An 18,279-nucleotide genomic window follows, 5' to 3' on the forward strand; every position below is an offset into this window, starting at 1 on the left:
CCATAGACAATCAAAATAACAATCAGTGTTGCCATACTTTCAAAGTGGAATTATAGTACCGAGCCTCCAAAATTATAGTACTTTGGTAAAAAAATATAGTACGCGTTGAATGACGAACACTTTTCTGCATTTTCCAAAAATTACGCGTCAAGTAATAATTAACGTCACCTTTTTTTAACAAAATTTCAAATAGAAGATGATTAACGTCTCGTTTTTTTAGACATTAGTTAGGTAGGTATTTAGTTCTCCCGAATCTTTAGCGCTATTTTTTATCTATCGCAAACTTTTTTTTTAGAATTTTCAAAATTATAGTATCGTCGTTGCGCCTGCAAAATCCGACAAACATTTTTTTTGCGTTTTAACATTTTTACGCTATGTGATAGAATGAGACGCAACGGACGGAACTGTAAAACCCGTTTTCTAATATCAATGCTTGTTTAGAAAAATGCAAAATAAGCTATGTATTTTCATTTAATTATGGCTTGCAAAATACGCTATGAATATTCCGGTCAAATATCACATTTTAAAGTAAAAAAAGTTACTATTAATTGCGCCTGTTAATGACACATGACGGAGTTTGCACTGACCTTTGCTTCAGAATGCACCTTTTACTACCAGCGCTAGTGCACATAGCGGATTATTTACGTTTGTCGACAAATAATATTTAAGCAATAAAAAAGTGTAAAATTACATTACATTGCACAATCATTTGTGTTTACGAGAAGAAGAGAAAGTTGAGAAGAGTGTTAATTTTAAAAGCCCGGTAAGTAGGTAGGTTATACAACTTTACTGTTTATTATAATCTAATGCAGCGCTCGAAATGGACAGGAACGCACCGGAGCGCCGTTGTGGCTCGTGGAATTCCAAAATATACCGTTCCGGCTCGTGGATTCATTTAAAATTGCGTTGCGGTTCGTTAGATTGAGATATTTATGTGTGAATGTATCTTTTAAAGTTTTTCTCAAAATTGAAAATTAACGAAGTTATGTCATGCCGGGCGTGCAAGGGTTAAAAATAAAATTTATGACATCCCTAAATTTCTTTCAATTTTCTTTTTTGTGTCGATACATCCGTGTCTAAATGCATTGTCTAAACACTCCAAATAATTGCATACTTACATAAAAAAAGTAACTACAGCTGCAAGCTACAAAAGAATTGTGCCTTTGCTGACATTGTTTGAAAACCTTTTGTACTTAAATAACTTAAATTCAATAAAAAATATAGATGGCACCTACATATTTGTATAATAATTTCTAAAGTATGAAATATCTCAGTACTTACCTTTGACTGGTATGCATTGCGAATTTACTTACCTACTAATTTATTACTTATATTTTATTGTGAGTGATAAAACTTATTTATTTTCATCGCCATCTAATCGCCGTGTTAATTTTATACCCACGTCTATTTTTGCGGGCAAAATTTTCGGTGATAAAATTAATATGATAAAGTTTGGTAATTTAAATCGTACAATTCCGCTAAAATCTACTTATTAGTGATAATCGCTTGTTTTTTAAAACATTTTGTATTATTCGCTATTGACTCTGAAGTCCCTTGAGATGTTGATCGTATTTTTGCCTTGTGTTCTTCTGCGCTGGCCCCTTTTTACCCCCTTTTCTTCTCGATTATTTACCTCTCTGGTTGTTCATCTTGTTTTTTACCGGCCGGCAGGACTGACGCTTGTATAGCGGCGTGCTTTGTCTTTGGTATTCAATTGTTTGATTGTATTGCTTTGTTCGAAAGCGAAAAATTTTTGTCAGTGCAGTTAAATTGTGAAAATTGTGCAATAATGGAGCGTAATGAAGCCCTGGAAATCGCCAACCAGGCCAGTATATCATTGACTGCACAATACCTTCCAGGAAAATACAACTGCGTGGCAGACCATCTCTCACGCAGCAAAATTATCCCAGAATGGCACCTAGTTATGGCGGCTACAGCTCCCCTATTTCAAAGATGGGGACTCCCAGACGTAGACCTGTTCGCGTCCAACACAGCCCATGTTGTCGCAACCTATGTCTCACGAAATCCGAATGATGCTCTTGCACTATTCCACGATGCCTTCAGTCGACAGTGGGACTTCAAACTAGCCTGGATATTCCCGCCACCGAATCTAATTCCACAAGTATTGGCACACCTGAACATGGCAAGGGGAAAATATTTACTAGTGGCCCCATGGTGGAAGAAGTGTTTTTGGAGCGCAGACCTACAGCAGAGATCACTGGAACCCCCCTACCCGATCCCGCACTTGGAGTCATTTCTAGTGGATACGGTGACAAACCATCCACCTCCACAAGTCCGGGACCTATCACTCCAGTTATGGATAATTTTGGGTGGGCAGAGTTAGTTTCTAGCTGGTCGGTAGAGGACAGATCACTTCTCACTTCTGGCTGGCGCCCATCCACTTTGAAGACTTATAGACCGGCATGGGACAAATGGAAGACATGGTGCATGGCCAACACGATAAGCTATAATACCCCCGAGCCGATTGAAGTGGCTAGATACCTGGGTCACTTATACAATAAGGAAGGTCTTTCATATAACACTATTCTTGTACATAAGTCAGCCATAGCTACCTTTTGCAAACTTATGATCAGTAAAGACATCAGCAGTAACATAGTAGTGCGTCATATGTTAAAAGCCATATCCACCCGCAAGACTAGACCTACAAAACCACCGATTTGGGATCCAAGAATAATCGTGGACTACCTCAAGAAAACAACACCACTAGTATACAACCTATATGAGGTTTCACGCAGAACAGCTATACTATTATTACTCGCATCGGGACGACGGGTTCATGACCTTACCGAACTCAGTATAGCGGATAATGGCCTAGTCGATAATGGCGACCATATAATTCTATGGCCAGTGTTTGGTTCCAAGACGGACACATCAAGGCACCGCCAATCTGGATGGAAATTAAGCGCTTCCAGTTGCCAAAACATCGATCCAGTTTTTTGGCTACGAAAACTTATCTGCGTTTCCAATGAGAGAAGAGAAGAGGGTGGTAATATTCCGGCATTATTTATCTCGTCAAGAGGCCCCCCAAAACCTGCGACTCGAGCAGTCATTGGAAATTGGGTGAAGTCAGTACTCGCTGATGCAGGGGTACAGGAATCACCAGGCAGTACTCGATCAGCAGTCGCCTCTCTAAATTGGTTAGAGAACTACCCCATAGATGACATCCTGCAGAGAGGTAATTGGCGCCAAGAAGCTACTTTTAAGACATTTTACCAGAGACCGATAGACACACAGACTTCTACAGCGGGGGAACAAAATATGTTGACCTCTCTATTCAGCCCGGTACACTGAGCCTAAAAGCAAAGAGATGTTATACCTAATTCTCATGTTAGGTTCTTCCACCTTATCTTGCAGGATCTATCTTGCTTTACCAGGTGATAACAAACAGATATCTCAAGGGACTTCAGAGTCAATAGCGAATAATGAAAGGAGTTTTACCTACCATTAAAACTCTTATTATTCTTGTTGACTCTGAAGTCCAGAGAACACCTACCTGGTTTCCTTGAGACATATCAAATTGAATACCAAAGACAAAGCACGCCGCTATACAAGCGTCAGTCCTGCCAGCCGGTAAAAAACAAGATGAACAACCAGAGAGGTAAATAATCGAGAAGAAAAGGGGGTAAAAAGGGGCCAGCGCAGAAGAACACAAGGCAAAAATACGATCAACATCTCAAGGGACTTCAGAGTCAACAAGAATAATAAGAGTTTTAATGGTAGGTAAAACTCCTTTCATTATTTAAATTTGTTCTCTTAAAATTTGGTTAAACATCTCAGCAGGCGATACCTTTCTATAAATTACATATAAGTATATTTTTTGTCGTTGGTATCCAAACTGATTTAACATATAATGCTGTTGACCAGTGGCCACAAGCAGAATTTTTTCGTTTTGAAAATGATAAATATGAGTGGATATTTATAAATTTTATGAAGGTTTAATTAAGTAGTAGGTACTTCGTGTAAATCTGCTAAAAAATTAAGAATTCACTCCGATAAGCATTTAAGATCGATAATACAGTTGAAACAGGGTTTACTGATTCAATGTCATTTCGACAATTGACTCGACGTGTTAAAAAATATTTATGACGTGTCGTAAACCCTTATTTTTACAATGAATAATAAATAAATGCACCATTATGCCATTTTCCTACAAAAATGTTTTTGGTATGAAACTATTGAATAGCCTACCGTAATTAGTTTATTTTTAAGGGACGTTTCTATTGTGTTATTACATACGTTGTAACTTGCTACTTTAAAAATAATAGAAATAATAGATACCTACTATGTAGAGAACTTTCAGTTAATTTTTGTTTGTAAATTTGTTTAAAAAAAAAAGGAATATCCTCCAATAAAATTTTATTACTATCATAATAATAAATTATTGTTCTGTATTATCATTATTCATCACCGTGGCAATAATAATGACTATAATGAGACTAGGTAAGGACAAACATCACAAATTGAATCGTTTAGTTTATAATACACTCACAAATTAGGTAGGTACGTGTTCAGCACCGCGATTTCCTAACTCTCGTCTCGTGTGGCACCAGACGAGATGACGTAATTGTGTCGTCACGCTCGAGGCATGCCGACCGCGCACAGAATAACCATAGAAAATATTATTATCATACACCTATATGTGTATGGTGAAAATGATAAATATGAGTGGATATTTATAAATTTTATGAAGGTTTAATTAAGTAGTAGGTACTTCGTGTAAATCTGCTAAAAAATTAAGAATTCACTCCGATAAGCATTTAAGATCGATAATACAGTTGAAACAGGGTTTACTGATTCAATGTCATTTCGACAATTGACTCGACGTGTTAAAAAATATTTATGACGTGTCGTAAACCCTTATTTTTACAATGAATAATAAATAAATGCACCATTATGCCATTTTCCTACAAAAATGTTTTTGGTATGAAACTATTGAATAGCCTACCGTAATTAGTTTATTTTTAAGGGACGTTTCTATTGTGTTATTACATACGTTGTAACTTGCTACTTTAAAAATAATAGAAATAATAGATACCTACTATGTAGAGAACTTTCAGTTAATTTTTGTTTGTAAATTTGTTTAAAAAAAAAGGAATATCCTCCAATAAAATTTTATTACTATCATAATAATAAATTATTGTTCTGTATTATCATTATTCATCACCGTGGCAATAATAATGACTATAATGAGACTAGGTAAGGACAAACATCACAAATTGAATCGTTTAGTTTATAATACACTCACAAATTAGGTAGGTACGTGTTCAGCACCGCGATTTCCTAACTCTCGTCTCGTGTGGCACCAGACGAGATGACGTAATTGTGTCGTCACGCTCGAGGCATGCCGACCGCGCACAGAATAACCATAGAAAATATTATTATCATACACCTATATGTGTATGGTGACAATGAATAGCGCCGCTGTCTGACCACTCGCTATTTTCTCGAATGCTATTATCACTCCGGTAGTACGTCATAATGATGTCATATGACGTCATCTCGACCGGGAAGCTTGCACTCGCAAGTTCTAACATAGAGCCCCAGTGCGGACAACAAATAATTTTAGATGGTAGTCATAGATTAAATAAATACGGTGGTAAGTTCTTTAATCTGAGGTGGTAAGTGTACGTATATTACAATAATGGTAACCAAAGCATCATCATTGTAACATATAGGTCATGGTCTCCACAGCGAGGGGCTGAAAGGGCTCTAGCCTGGGAGCCCGTGCTCAGGAGGAGCCCGGCGAGGCGAATCGACCAGATAAGTGAGATAAACACACATCACAAATTTGCTTTAATAGTAAAAAAAAGAATTTTCTTACAATACTATTATTTATAGTTATGTGGTTATACGAAACAATTCTTTATTGTTTATCAATACTCGACATCTCCATAATTCGTATGGATGTTTTAAAATATACAATAAAACACTAAATATACAGATTATTGTTACCCCGTACATACTGCCTTTATTCTTAGCGATAAGAAGGGGGCCCCACCAAAGATCCTAGCCTGGGGGCCAGCTTCACGATGTGGGGCCTATGGTATAGGTATATACATACACTACAATATTAGTCCTTATAATGTTGAATATAGGTATGTACCTACTGATTAATGACAATTTTATATTATTTTATAGGAATCGTGTTTAGCAACTCGAGTTGCACCTTCCGTCATGTTTTATCTTATATGATTAATGATACTTCTTCTTCTACCCTGTCATGTCCTAATATTGGGGCATAGGGCAAGCATTGGCGCCACTTCCCTCGGTCCATCGCCATGCGCCTCCCGCCATGTCAGACCTGCAGCAAATAGGTCGCTTTTGTAGCACCGCTGCAGGGTGAGGGAGAGGCGGCCACGGCGATGGAACCCTTGAGGCTGTGCCACAAGGGTACGAAGTGCCGCACTCTTTGGCGGCATCCGGAATACGTGTCCCAGCCACGTAAATCGTCTCTTCGTGATAACTTCAATCACCGAAGGCTGCTGTGCTCACGAACTCGGGTATTTGTAACGCGGTCGTACCAATGTACCCCTAAGATTCGGCGGAGACATCGATTCTCAAAGCTCAAAAGCCGATAATTAATGATACACCATTGGTAATTTAAAATGCTATAATTACGTAGTTTGGTGATGATGGCTTGAAGCTTTCTTAGAAGTAGGTATGGCCTAATGGCCCTTATGGTGGAGAAGGTTCAAAAGAAATCTTTGAGGATCCCTTGTTTGAAGCTGTGTGGATGCCATCCATGGCTTTATCCGATTGATTTATCTTAAGAACGCTTACACACTGTGTTCAACCAAATCGCTTCGGATATTGGTATATTCCTCCTGCGTGAGAACGAGTTTATGTGAACGATTTATAAATTCTTAGTTTTATAACTTCTTAAATAATTAAATGGCGTAGTTAGCTCTATCGGTGTACAGATATGTACTGTATAAATTTTGTATTTACTCGTCTCTGTATAGGTACTTACTATTTTTTCATAGTTGCTGCATCTATTTCTTTATTTTTAAACACTATTTTAATACTATTTCTTTGATTTTTTTTTAAATATTCTGTGCTCGTCTTGAATCTATAATCTGTAAAATTTGTTATATGTAAATTAATTTTTAATTTGAATCTTTATGGTAGGTATGTGGATATGTTGTTTTTTAAGTTTAATTAATTAACAAACTGAACTATCCCAAATGAGACAGTAATATAAGTTATAAGCAGTGACGAGTGGTGGTAGAAGTAACATGCCTGCTGATTATGGGTGGTAGATAAAGTAAGAGTAAAGAATAATACAATTCTTGACGGTATACTTTGTTGAGACGAGGTTCTTTCGCCTGCGGCGCTGACAATCCTTGCCCACTTGCTCAATATACATCCACGTAAGAAGTTCAAAGTTTATTGTTGTATTTATACATCCAACGTACGTACGTATGTAAAGAAAAAAATTAAGCATACCGTTTTTTCGGAAAATTATAGAGCGTTACTGTTCGTGAAATTTTCCATTTCGAGCACTGATCTAATGTTACTTTCTTGATGTGCTATAATTATGCTTTAATTATTTATCCATCCTACTCTGGATATTTTTATTTCCCCTTCACTCAATAATTATTACTTATTTATAGGTATGTAAAATTTTGGCTGGAAAGATAAAGGTTTATTCGATACAGACTATTGGCTTGGTTAAAGATGTTTTACACATAGAATTAATATCATTAAATTATGCAATTATCATTTTTTACCCTTGGCAAAATCTGCTATGTCTAAAATACCCGTTAATTTAAATCCGCTATATTGTGCTGCCTCAACCACAAAACGGATTTAAAGACCCAAATAAAACAAGCTATGTGCCTTTTACCCAAAAAAAAATATTACGACTAAAGTGTTAAATATTGTATTATAAAATATCATTTATACTGAATCCGAAGTAATTATCTAATTTTCGGTTTATTTTCCTTGTAAAAAACGTGAGGCATTGTTGAGTAAATCAGTTTGTGTTTTATTACATAGCGGATTTTGCAAGCGCGACAACGGTATGTTGGGCGTACCATACCTGTTTTATATCGTGCATAGTACGCGGGCCATAATTATAGTACAAATACTATAATTTTATTATAGTACGGTTGGCATCACTATTCGGCATCCACATGAAAAACTTCTAAATGAAATATATATTTTCGATGATTTCGTTTATTGAAAGTTTAATATAGGTAAATAATATTTATAATAAAAATGCAAAGATATTGGACTGTGCCTTCAATCCAAAGATTTATAATTTATAATTAATTATAAACCTTAAAAGAAGCGTTTGGCTGACAACGGGTTTTATGAAATTTCCTAGTTTCCTTTTTTGTGGTTAGATTTTTTTTCATGTAACTTATTTGTTGTGGAAATAGTACTACCGTAGATAGGTATGTACTAGGTATAACTTCTGCAGCCAAAGAGATTGTGGTATTTTTTCCGTTTGTATTTCTAGTCTATGCATAATATTATTTTATTGTCTATGAATTGCCGGCTGTGTTTATGCAAACTTGAAACTACTGTGATTTCGATTTACAATTTGGCAGACCATAGAAATGTTGTTCTTTTCATTTTTTAAATCCCTTGTAGGGAAAGATGTTGTAGTAGAGTTAAAAAATGGGCTAAGCATCTGCGGAACTCTTCACTCTGTCGACCAATATCTTAATATCAAACTATCCGATATCAATGTGACAGATTCAGAGAAATATCCTCACATGCTATCTGTCAAGAATTGTTTTATCAGAGGATCTGTCGTGAGATATGTTCAGCTGCCCGCAGACGAAGTCGATACGCAGCTATTACAAGATGCCGCACGTAAAGAGGCAGCTGTGTCAACTAGATAAACAACTGGCACGAAGTGGTGATTTGAGAACAATACTTGGGGTTATGTTCTAAGTGAACTTTTTAGATTCCATTCAAGCCGATGGGCCTGTTCGTAAGATGTGTATTCTATTGTACAATAAACCCCAGTTACAAGATTTACAATGTTCATTCTTAATGGTGTTAATATAATTCCTTTCTAAACCATAACCTCTTCGAGAAACTCAATAATCAAACTGTTTTCAATTATGTAGGTATGCATCTTGTTAATAGTTAAACATTGTGTTACCTCAATCCTTCATTTTGCTGTTGTCATGTGAAATATCATTTATTAAAACAAGTTCACCTGCCATATGAAACATAATAATAATGTCGTTGGTTAAGTAAATTCAACTTCAGTCTAGATGTACCTACGCTAATATATTTTTCTATCTTTCACCAACATTATTATCTACTTTGTAATAGTTTTTTTTTTAATTAAGGTAATTTTTCAATAACTCCATTATTTCACAAAATGTTACAAAAAAAATCAGACATTGTCTCTTTCCATCCGGCTTACTAATTACAAACAATTCTTTGATTATGTAATATATCTAACACAAATGAAAAAGATTTAAAAATTTTCCAGAATCTGGTTGAGAATCACTGCTCTGAAAGGTTCATGTTTTATATTGTAAATTAATTAATTATCTTTTAGTAACTAGTACTATGTCAAACTAATAAATATAAGTTAATATACTTTTTGAAGTTTTATTTATGACCAACCTACGAAAATTATGGTTACATGTAAATTGTACGTAAAACATTTCACCGTGGCACAGTCCGCCCTGAGCTTTCTATCAAAAAGAGATGACCATATACTATCCGGTCTCAAATTTTATTAGATTCAATATGAACATTAACTCAATTTTCATGGCTGATTTTGGCAAAATTCAAGAATGAAAACCGAACGAATAAACCAGTATATCGGCTATTTTCAAAATTTATTTGCTGCTGGCTTCCTGTAAAGTGTAAACCGATAAGAACCGTATTTTATTTACACATGAATTTTATTTCAGTACTATACAACCCAAAGAGGTTGGACAGTCTTTAACCGCTTCGCCGCGGAGAATTTAATTACCAAATTTAAATAACATGCTAATTATATCTAATGGCTCCCTAATGAGAACAGCTGTGCCGTCAGCGGTGAATGAGTTTTAATATACAACCATATGTTTCCGATACAACATTTCACGGTGAAGTGTGATATGAAGAGCTGCATACTTACAAATTTCCAGACACGGAAAATTATAGCCATCCATAATCTGTTATCGCAAACATCTCGTTAACGATTCCCACATTTCTATTAGAGTTATTGTACAATATTATTTCTCCATTTTCATATCCCTCACTGTTGTGAATTGGGACTCCTTAGTTATGTCTCCTGTGATACCTGCACTCTGTAGTCATAGCCAAGTGAATTGGGAGGTCTGTAACATTCTTCGTTTAGTCGGACCAACTGTCAATATTTCTGCTAACAATGATATTTTCCGAATTATTATTTTCCCTTCCGGCTATGTGACCAAAGAATCAAAACATATTTTAGAGACCCAGCCTTTCATGTTTATTTCTTTCAGAATGGAGATATTCATCGTCTATGGAATTCTTAAGGTTTAATTCGTAAGGTCATAATATATTTGTGATTTTCTCAAAGCCTGGGTGGTTGTGATTGTTTCACTTCTAATACTAAATACACTACTGTTTCACTACATTACTGTCACTGGGCGTCTTCAGGCGCCAATTATTACCCCCTCTTAACTATTTTATAGAGATTAAAATTAATTAGTCAGTCTCACAAGCCCTACTACTGTGGAAAATCAAATAGCATTACACGCAAAAATATATTCATTTCACCAGTCCTCTTTTACGACAGGTCTAGTAATGTAATTTATGTGAATTAGTAATGATCTTTTTACACTAGCAAAATGCAAACATGCGTTGAGGGTTGTTTACAACTATTGCTAACCTTAATAGCCTTTTCAGCAGCAAAGATTTATGTCTCGTAAAATACCATCCAACCTATGCCTCGGTGGTAATTTACCTACCTTTTCCTGATATATATATATATACTGGGCAGATGTGGTCTAATGTGTAAGGCAATGGGCCCCAGGTTTGATTCCCGGTAAGGTCACAATATATTAATGTGGTTTACTCGAAGCCTGGGTCTTTATATGACAAATGCACTTTTTTACAATATGTCGCTAACTGTCGTTAGTTCTTAGTTTCAGGTGTACAGATGTCCCTGTTTAATTTATCTGCATAAGTGGCATCACCACTAAATACATTGTATACAAAATCCAAGCAAATATAATAATATTTTGTTTATTCATTTATGTAAGATACAATGAAGCCATTACTTATTTTGAAATCTGCTACTTGCGCTTTGCACTTCTGCGCTATTTTGTAGGGTTGGAGTTAAGCGATATATAAGGTCAATTAAAATTATTAAACATTTGGTCAGTAGTCTACCAATCCTGCCATTCGCAACAAAGTATTCAAAACAGTCGAATGATAAATTAAGTATGTTTTTATTCTATAAATTTTACTACCTACTACAGTTTGTACACACCCACTTTACTGACTATTTATTTCAAATGTATGTTTTCAAATATCATTCACAGTCGAAATGATTATTTTATTCTTACAAATGAATTATTGATGTCAGTAATTTTTGTCCGTAAATGATACACTGACCCATGCTTCAAAAATCTTTGTTGGCACTCTTCTTCGTGTTGTATAGGTGGTACACATCGACCGGGAGTGTACCTGTATAATATAATATGTCGTTTTTATTGCAACAATTGAACAGTTTTTATCGAAAATAATAAAATAAAATAAAGAAATTCAACTTAGCTACTTATGTATATGATGTCAAGGCCTAATCAATGCTTACTGATTATCGATGATTATTGTTTCAAAAATATTGAAAAGAATTCATTTTCTGAATTAAAACAAAAACATAAAACAAACAAATTAAATTAAATAAATGCACATGTTTATGAGGCATCTAACCTCATACACATTTTCTCCTAAATATCCATAGAAAAAATAATTAATACAAGTAGATGCTGGTTCATGATTATTAACATTAAGATTTTTTGTTACAAAACCAGTTGTATTAGTTGGTTTTCATTCTTCAAGTCTTTGGAAATCATTCATTTTTTTTACTTAGCGACGGTGAAAGATTTTTGCCTAACACGTTCTCTTGATACTTTAATTTTTTGACATTGGTGGGATCTTTGAGGGCGTCCTCTTCTGATAATCTTTCTAACCGCTGTTCTTGAATTGCTTCTGTAATATAAACAAAAATATATTTTAAAACAGATTTATATTAACTTATATGAGTATTTTTCAATCGGTGTTCCATGAGTGTCGTTCTAGTGTGCCGCCAACTTGTAAAGAGCATAAATAAAAACAAAACACTTTGATCATTGTTGTTTATCTGCTTTTCAAAATTACACATTCAAAACAAAATTTACTTCTGATAACTCTAAAGATTATTATTATCTGATAATATCAGCTCACTTTTTTATTTGGCCTATATGTAATGTGTGATAAAATTGACTTGCAGGAATTGCTTTGTGAGTCACACTTTATTTAAGATGGGGAGTGTCAATTACTATTATGTCGATACTCGGTGTTCCATTGGAGTTTGGCAGAGAGTCCGAGAGTTTGCCGATTTAGTAAAACAGTTGGAAAACACTAACTTATACAGTAAAACCTCAATTATCCAAACTACATGTTGATTATCAGTTTAGTATTAGCAATAAGAAAAGGCTATGATCAATTCATGTACCAGACGGTTGAAGAAATCCAAAGGCAGCACATCCATACGAATGCTGAGCTCTGTGAACAATTTAACCCCTATATAAAGTCTTGGTGGCGTTAAGACTCAGATGGGTCGGTCACATTGTTAGATCTGACAAATCTAGAGCACTCCGTAAACTTTATAAAGGAACCCTTGTTTCGCCCTAGAGGAGATGGGTGGATAACGTCATGAAGGACGCAGAGAGGCTGAGTCTGACCGATTGGATAGAGAAAGACCTCAGGATAGACAGTGGTGCAGTCTACCATGGACCTGAATGATCTGTAGTGCTAGCTTAACTAACTAACTAATAATAAAAAGATTATATGAATGAATATTATGGATAAATATTTGTTGCGGAAGGAATTCTTGTCCTTCAATTATCCAGATTTATCAAGATCCATCTATTATCATCCTCAATTATTCTACTAAATATAAATATATTTAGTAGAACAACTAAGTACCTACATTAAAATATATTTTTGTAAATAATGGTAATATAATTTTATTTCATAATATAGTTGAACTTGGTTATTACGAGGAAGATGGGACCGACTGAATTTTTTCGTTATAAGCATCACTCGTTATATCGTTATATAACATTTTTCACGCCACGTTCTATTTAAGCATAGAACATAAAAAATCTGAAAACCATTGTAAAAAATCCCCGAAACAAGCATGGCATTCATTCATAAACTTCAAAAGAAGTTGTTTATTGTAATGAAGTGCTAAGCCGCCGGCGCTGGTAGGCACCTACTGATTTGGCTTGGAATTTAAAAATTTTAATTTTAAAGCTTGGATTTGTTACATGCAATTTCAACCATAATATGCGTGGATACTTTTTCAATGTTGTTGGCGAAAACACCAATAATTAGGTACTTAGACACTTAACTAGTGTCATAAACTTAATCCGATCCCGGCGGCACCGGTCTAGTTAACTGCCCGGTCGGATTTTATTGCTCAGAGTCGAAAATGTTGTTTTTCAATTGATACATTAACAGTTTTGCTCGGTATACCCGAGAAGTAGCTCGTTATAAAAGCGAATAAATGTATGGAGAAAATCATAAACTAAAATGTTAACGAATGTTTCCTCATTACATCCGAGATCTCGCTATTTCGAACTAACAAGTTCGGCTGTATAACATTTTATATTATATATAAGAAAAAAATCCATTAAGTAAATAAGTAATAAATTTCTTACTATTATAAGGGGTGTATTTATCCGATAATAGACTCTCCAGATTATATCCTACAATCCCAATGATTGCAGCAAATGGTAGGGTTAGGATTGGAGCGTTCGTTCTAACAAAGTTTATTAAAATGGGCCACATCTAAAAAGATAAAAAACAATTAAGCTTATTTTATATTTTGGTGGAGGTAAAACTAACCACCAGTGATTTAGCATAATTTTATACTTATTGGTAAATAACCATATCCGCACAAGTCATAACACATGAAACATGTCATGATATTTTGTTTTTACTAGTTTTACCAAGACAGGATGTCAATGATAGGCATAGTTAAAAGTATGATTTATTGTTTGTACAGATTACTAAGGAAGAGGAGCTAGAGATATAGATTGATGTTCATTATGATTTTTATGATGAAAATTCCGAAGGCATCTAAAGGCCCCCACAGAGAGACATGATACTGGTTTTAGAATGATATAAATTATAGTCGGTAGGGTATATATTGTTGTTTACTATAATGACTGCCCACACGGCGACACATACATTCGGGAAGCTTGAACTATGAGTCAACACAAACAAAGAAAATGCACTTCTCTACAACTGACAGCATCCCATGTCCAAGGAAGATACATCTACTTCTACATCAAGAGAGAATGTCAAAAGAACAACTTCTTTCTCAAAAGATGTATCCATGACTACTTATTGCGATAGTAAAGCGGCCTACCGACTAACATAATATTGCACTTCTCGGGATTCTTTTTATTGCAATGTATTAAGATATCATCCCGAATCTAGTAGGTATTGTGTCTGTTTGGTGTGGCCTTTACTTTTTAGGCTTGTTTTTATTGGTATAGTTAGCAGTAGAGTATTTTGGCACATAATAAGCATTATTCTGAATATGTAATGTGGTAGAGTAAAATACTAGATATTGGTAGAGTAGACTAAAATTGCACGGTGGGAGCATAGTAACTCTGCTACTCGCCTTCCCCCATCACAGATTTCTTTGATCTAATAGTACTGTTCATGATGATGCGATGTTTTATTATTTTTTAGTTTTGTTGCAATAAAAAAGACACTTGAGCAAGCGAGAAAGAGAAATAGTCTCTTCAATGACTCAACTCTTCAAAATAATATTTAATTTGCGAGTGAACGACATTTTCAACCAAATCCAGTTGAGTGGAATAGTCTAGTTAGTAAGTAAGATAGTAAACTCTACCAGTGAAAACAACGCTTTAGGATAAACATATATAGGTACAGTAAATACTCTGATGGGGTGTTTATTTTTTAAGCATCTTAAAGAAGGTCGCACTATGATAATAGTGAATCAGGCTTGTTTATGAATATTATATAATTTGACAGACATCTTCAATAAAGTAGGTATTCAACTTACATTCACGAATCAATTCTAGGAAATACCTAGAAAATAATCTATTTGAATCTACGGCTTCCAGCGGACTGATATTGTTTATATATACAACAATGCTTATCTATTGATACCTACTCAAATTACTTTTGACATCTTATGTATTTTTAGGTTATATTTTAATTTAACGAACTGTCAAAAGCGTTATTAAAATACGGGATTGCCATACGAAAAGTATATTGCTATTGCCCTATACTTATCCTCTTGCGTCCTGAGGTACACATATGTGGACGTTATTTAAATATTTTTTAGTAATGATTTGAATGGATACTTGAACCGCATTTGACTACAGTGGTATAGATAGTATATTTTTCTACCACTAGAGCAAAACACTAGCCTATGTAGTTTTAAAATAAATTGTTATTTTGACTTTGAAGTTATGGATATTTGCACAAGACAAAAATGGCGGCTAAAAAGTCAACTCTGACAAGTAAGTGCTTTTAATTAAATATTAATATTTATTTATATTAAAAACCAATGATGTATTTAGTTTCACAATGAATCATAGTAATATTCCGTATACTTTAAATTATCTTTACAATTTTGTAAAATATTATATCATAGTTTCAAAATTCGGTACACACATGAGTAACTCAGGTCTAGAGTGATATATTTTGACATTAGTATATCTGATTTATTGAGGTTATGTTTTTTGTTTACATTTAGACGAATCCTTGAATAGCCAGCATATTGGTGATATTTTGAATGATAATGATGTCGAAGTTGGTGGAGGATATAACCCTGACGACAGCAATGATGTTCACATTCATCTCCTGGGCCCAGATGATGACTTTATTCTGGAGAACCAGTGAACTTTACTCACTGCTAGAGGCTGAGATACATCCTTCAAAATCACAATCCAGGATCCTATCCTGGCTTATGAAACCATAAGGTATCAATGCTCATATTATATTACTTTATCATTTAGTCATAAATATCAAACTTATCATTTTATTAGGCAAGTGCATGCACTGCTAAAAAATCAATTAAGTACCAATTAAATTGATACAGTTTGTGATGAAAGGGCTTTGTGATCTCCATATTGAGGATTCGATGGACAGAATAATTAATATACTTAATATACCTAGTGATTAATACTATTGGCCATTAGTATTTATATTCCTGGTGTTGAATACTTAATAAATAGGAATAAATGTATCGATTAATTCATAGTATTGTATTTTCTATTGTTTCAGTACGCTGAGCCTAATAAGACGAATGATGCTGAGCTGAAGAGTTCAGTTCATGGCCATACATGGTTTATTGGGTGCTGGACTCCAATTGCTCTATAAATTATTCTCCATGTGGGGAAGTGAATCCTACCTATCTGATGAAGATACGATACAATCTCAATGCAACGCTGTGATGTTACTTTGGCTTCCCAACAACTCCCCTTGTACGTCTACACATATGACTTTTTTACCAGCTTCAACCTCACCGATTCGTTATTTCAGGCCAATACGTGTTATGATTCAAAGAAGACGAAGAACGATATGTATGCATCACTCAGTCAGCTGTTGTAAAATACTGATTACAAGTCGATGAGCCGCATTAATCTTCACAGTGGTGTGTTTGCCTTCACAGGACATCAAGCATGTAAACTGTGAGGATCTTTGACCACTGTGGACATGGACTTGTTGGACATGGACATGAAATTGTTTGCTCATTGTACATGCAAACTTATAGGAAAGAAAATATTCACTGTGATTTGAATACTTCATAGTCATGGAAAATCAGACTTACAAACCCTACGATTTGGTATGAAAGTCACTTAGCCATCAGTATCATCATCGATACAAGGTCATCCAAGAAACTCTTCACCATTAGCTTCAATAACACACTGAGTAAACACAGATCTACTTCTACAGCAAAGAATGGTTGTCCCTAAACCTATTCCCTGAAGTGCGCTAATTAATGTGTAGTATTTTAGGGTTTTGACCGTTAATGTACTATATTTTTAATCTAAATAAATATAATTTTCCAATCACCATTATATTATTATGATTATTGTATTATTTTTCTAATAAAATTGTATCATTATATGGATATCACATTGTTTTTGTTTCATTTCATTGTTTGTACTGTATCCAATATTGTACTCTATTGTGACCTGAGATGCACACACGTGCACGTAGTGGATTTTAGTTAATATATAGTAAAAAAAATATTTTAATTTTTTTTTGTGATCTTAATAATATTTATGGAACTGTAAAATGCACAAATATTTTTTCTCATGACTGGTTCTATCTCGGGTCTCAAGAGGTTAAATACTTTTGCTATTGCCAATGGCCATTTTCCTTCATATTAGAATTTCAATGACTACTCAAACTAAATACCTACTCAATTTCTCATAAATTATTGTACTAAATATTAACCTAGGTATTATGTACAATAATAATGTACTTTTCAACTTAATACATAGGTACCTCATCATCATTAGCCGGGGTCAATCCACTGCTGTATGAAGGCCTCCCCAAGCTTTCTCCAACTCTTTCGGTCCTGTGTCGTTCGCTGCCACGTATTTCCGCCGAACTTTACCAGTTCGTCAATCCAGCGGCTTTTAGGGCGACCCTGTGGCCGTTTCGCACCCCTTGGGTACCATTGGATGATGGCATTTGTCCAGCGGCCGTCCTTTCGGCGAGCAATGTGCCCCGCCCATCTCCATTTCAGCTGTTTGGCAACGTCTATTACATCGCGTACTCTTGTCTGCTTCCTAACCCATTCGTTTCTCTTACGGTCCTTTCGCGTGATGCCCAACATGCACCTCTCCATGCCTCGCTGTGTGACTCTTAACTTTTGGATATCTCTCGTGTTGAGGGTCCACGTCTCGCAGCCATACGTGAGCACGGGTAGCACACATTGGTTGAACACCCTACGCTTAAGACATAATGGTAGGTCACTCTTGAAGATACTATTCAGACATCCGAAAGCACTCCATCCCAGCTTTGCTCTTCGAGCAATTTCATCGTGCA

The 18,279-nt window shown here is 35.1% G+C and overlaps 2 protein-coding genes and 1 long non-coding RNA gene across 3 annotated transcripts; 2 read left to right on the forward strand and 1 right to left on the reverse strand.

The window, feature by feature from the left end:
- The first annotated feature begins 8,520 nt into the window (after positions 1–8,520).
- Positions 8,521–9,588, forward strand: LOC147065192 (U6 snRNA-associated Sm-like protein LSm2). The gene has a single exon (XM_085956745.1). It carries the CDS (start codon positions 8,586–8,588, stop codon positions 8,871–8,873), a length of 288 nt encoding a protein of 95 aa, XP_085812871.1. The 5' UTR covers positions 8,521–8,585; the 3' UTR covers positions 8,874–9,588.
- A 1,810-nt stretch (positions 9,589–11,398) lies between these two features.
- On the reverse strand, positions 11,399–15,469 carry LOC147065193 (small integral membrane protein 12). Its single transcript, XM_085956747.1, has 3 exons — positions 15,275–15,469; positions 13,896–14,025; positions 11,399–12,180 (listed from the first exon to the last, which is right to left on the reverse strand). Exons 2-3 carry the CDS (start codon positions 14,023–14,025, stop codon positions 12,041–12,043), a joined length of 270 nt encoding a protein of 89 aa, XP_085812873.1. The 5' UTR covers positions 15,275–15,469; the 3' UTR covers positions 11,399–12,040.
- Positions 15,470–15,515: 46 nt separating this feature from the next.
- Positions 15,516–17,360, forward strand: LOC147065194 (uncharacterized). The gene is made up of 3 exons (XR_015071775.1): positions 15,516–15,737; positions 15,974–16,199; positions 16,504–17,360. It is a non-coding gene; the product is annotated as an uncharacterized LOC147065194 (long non-coding RNA).
- The last annotated feature ends 919 nt before the right edge of the window (positions 17,361–18,279 follow it).

The sequence above is a fragment of the Rhyacophila brunnea genome, unplaced genomic scaffold (genome assembly GCF_057557595.1).
Source record: "Rhyacophila brunnea isolate RB1 unplaced genomic scaffold, BYU_Rbru_1.0 scaffold_6, whole genome shotgun sequence".
Taxonomy (NCBI): Eukaryota; Metazoa; Arthropoda; class Insecta; order Trichoptera; family Rhyacophilidae; genus Rhyacophila; species Rhyacophila brunnea.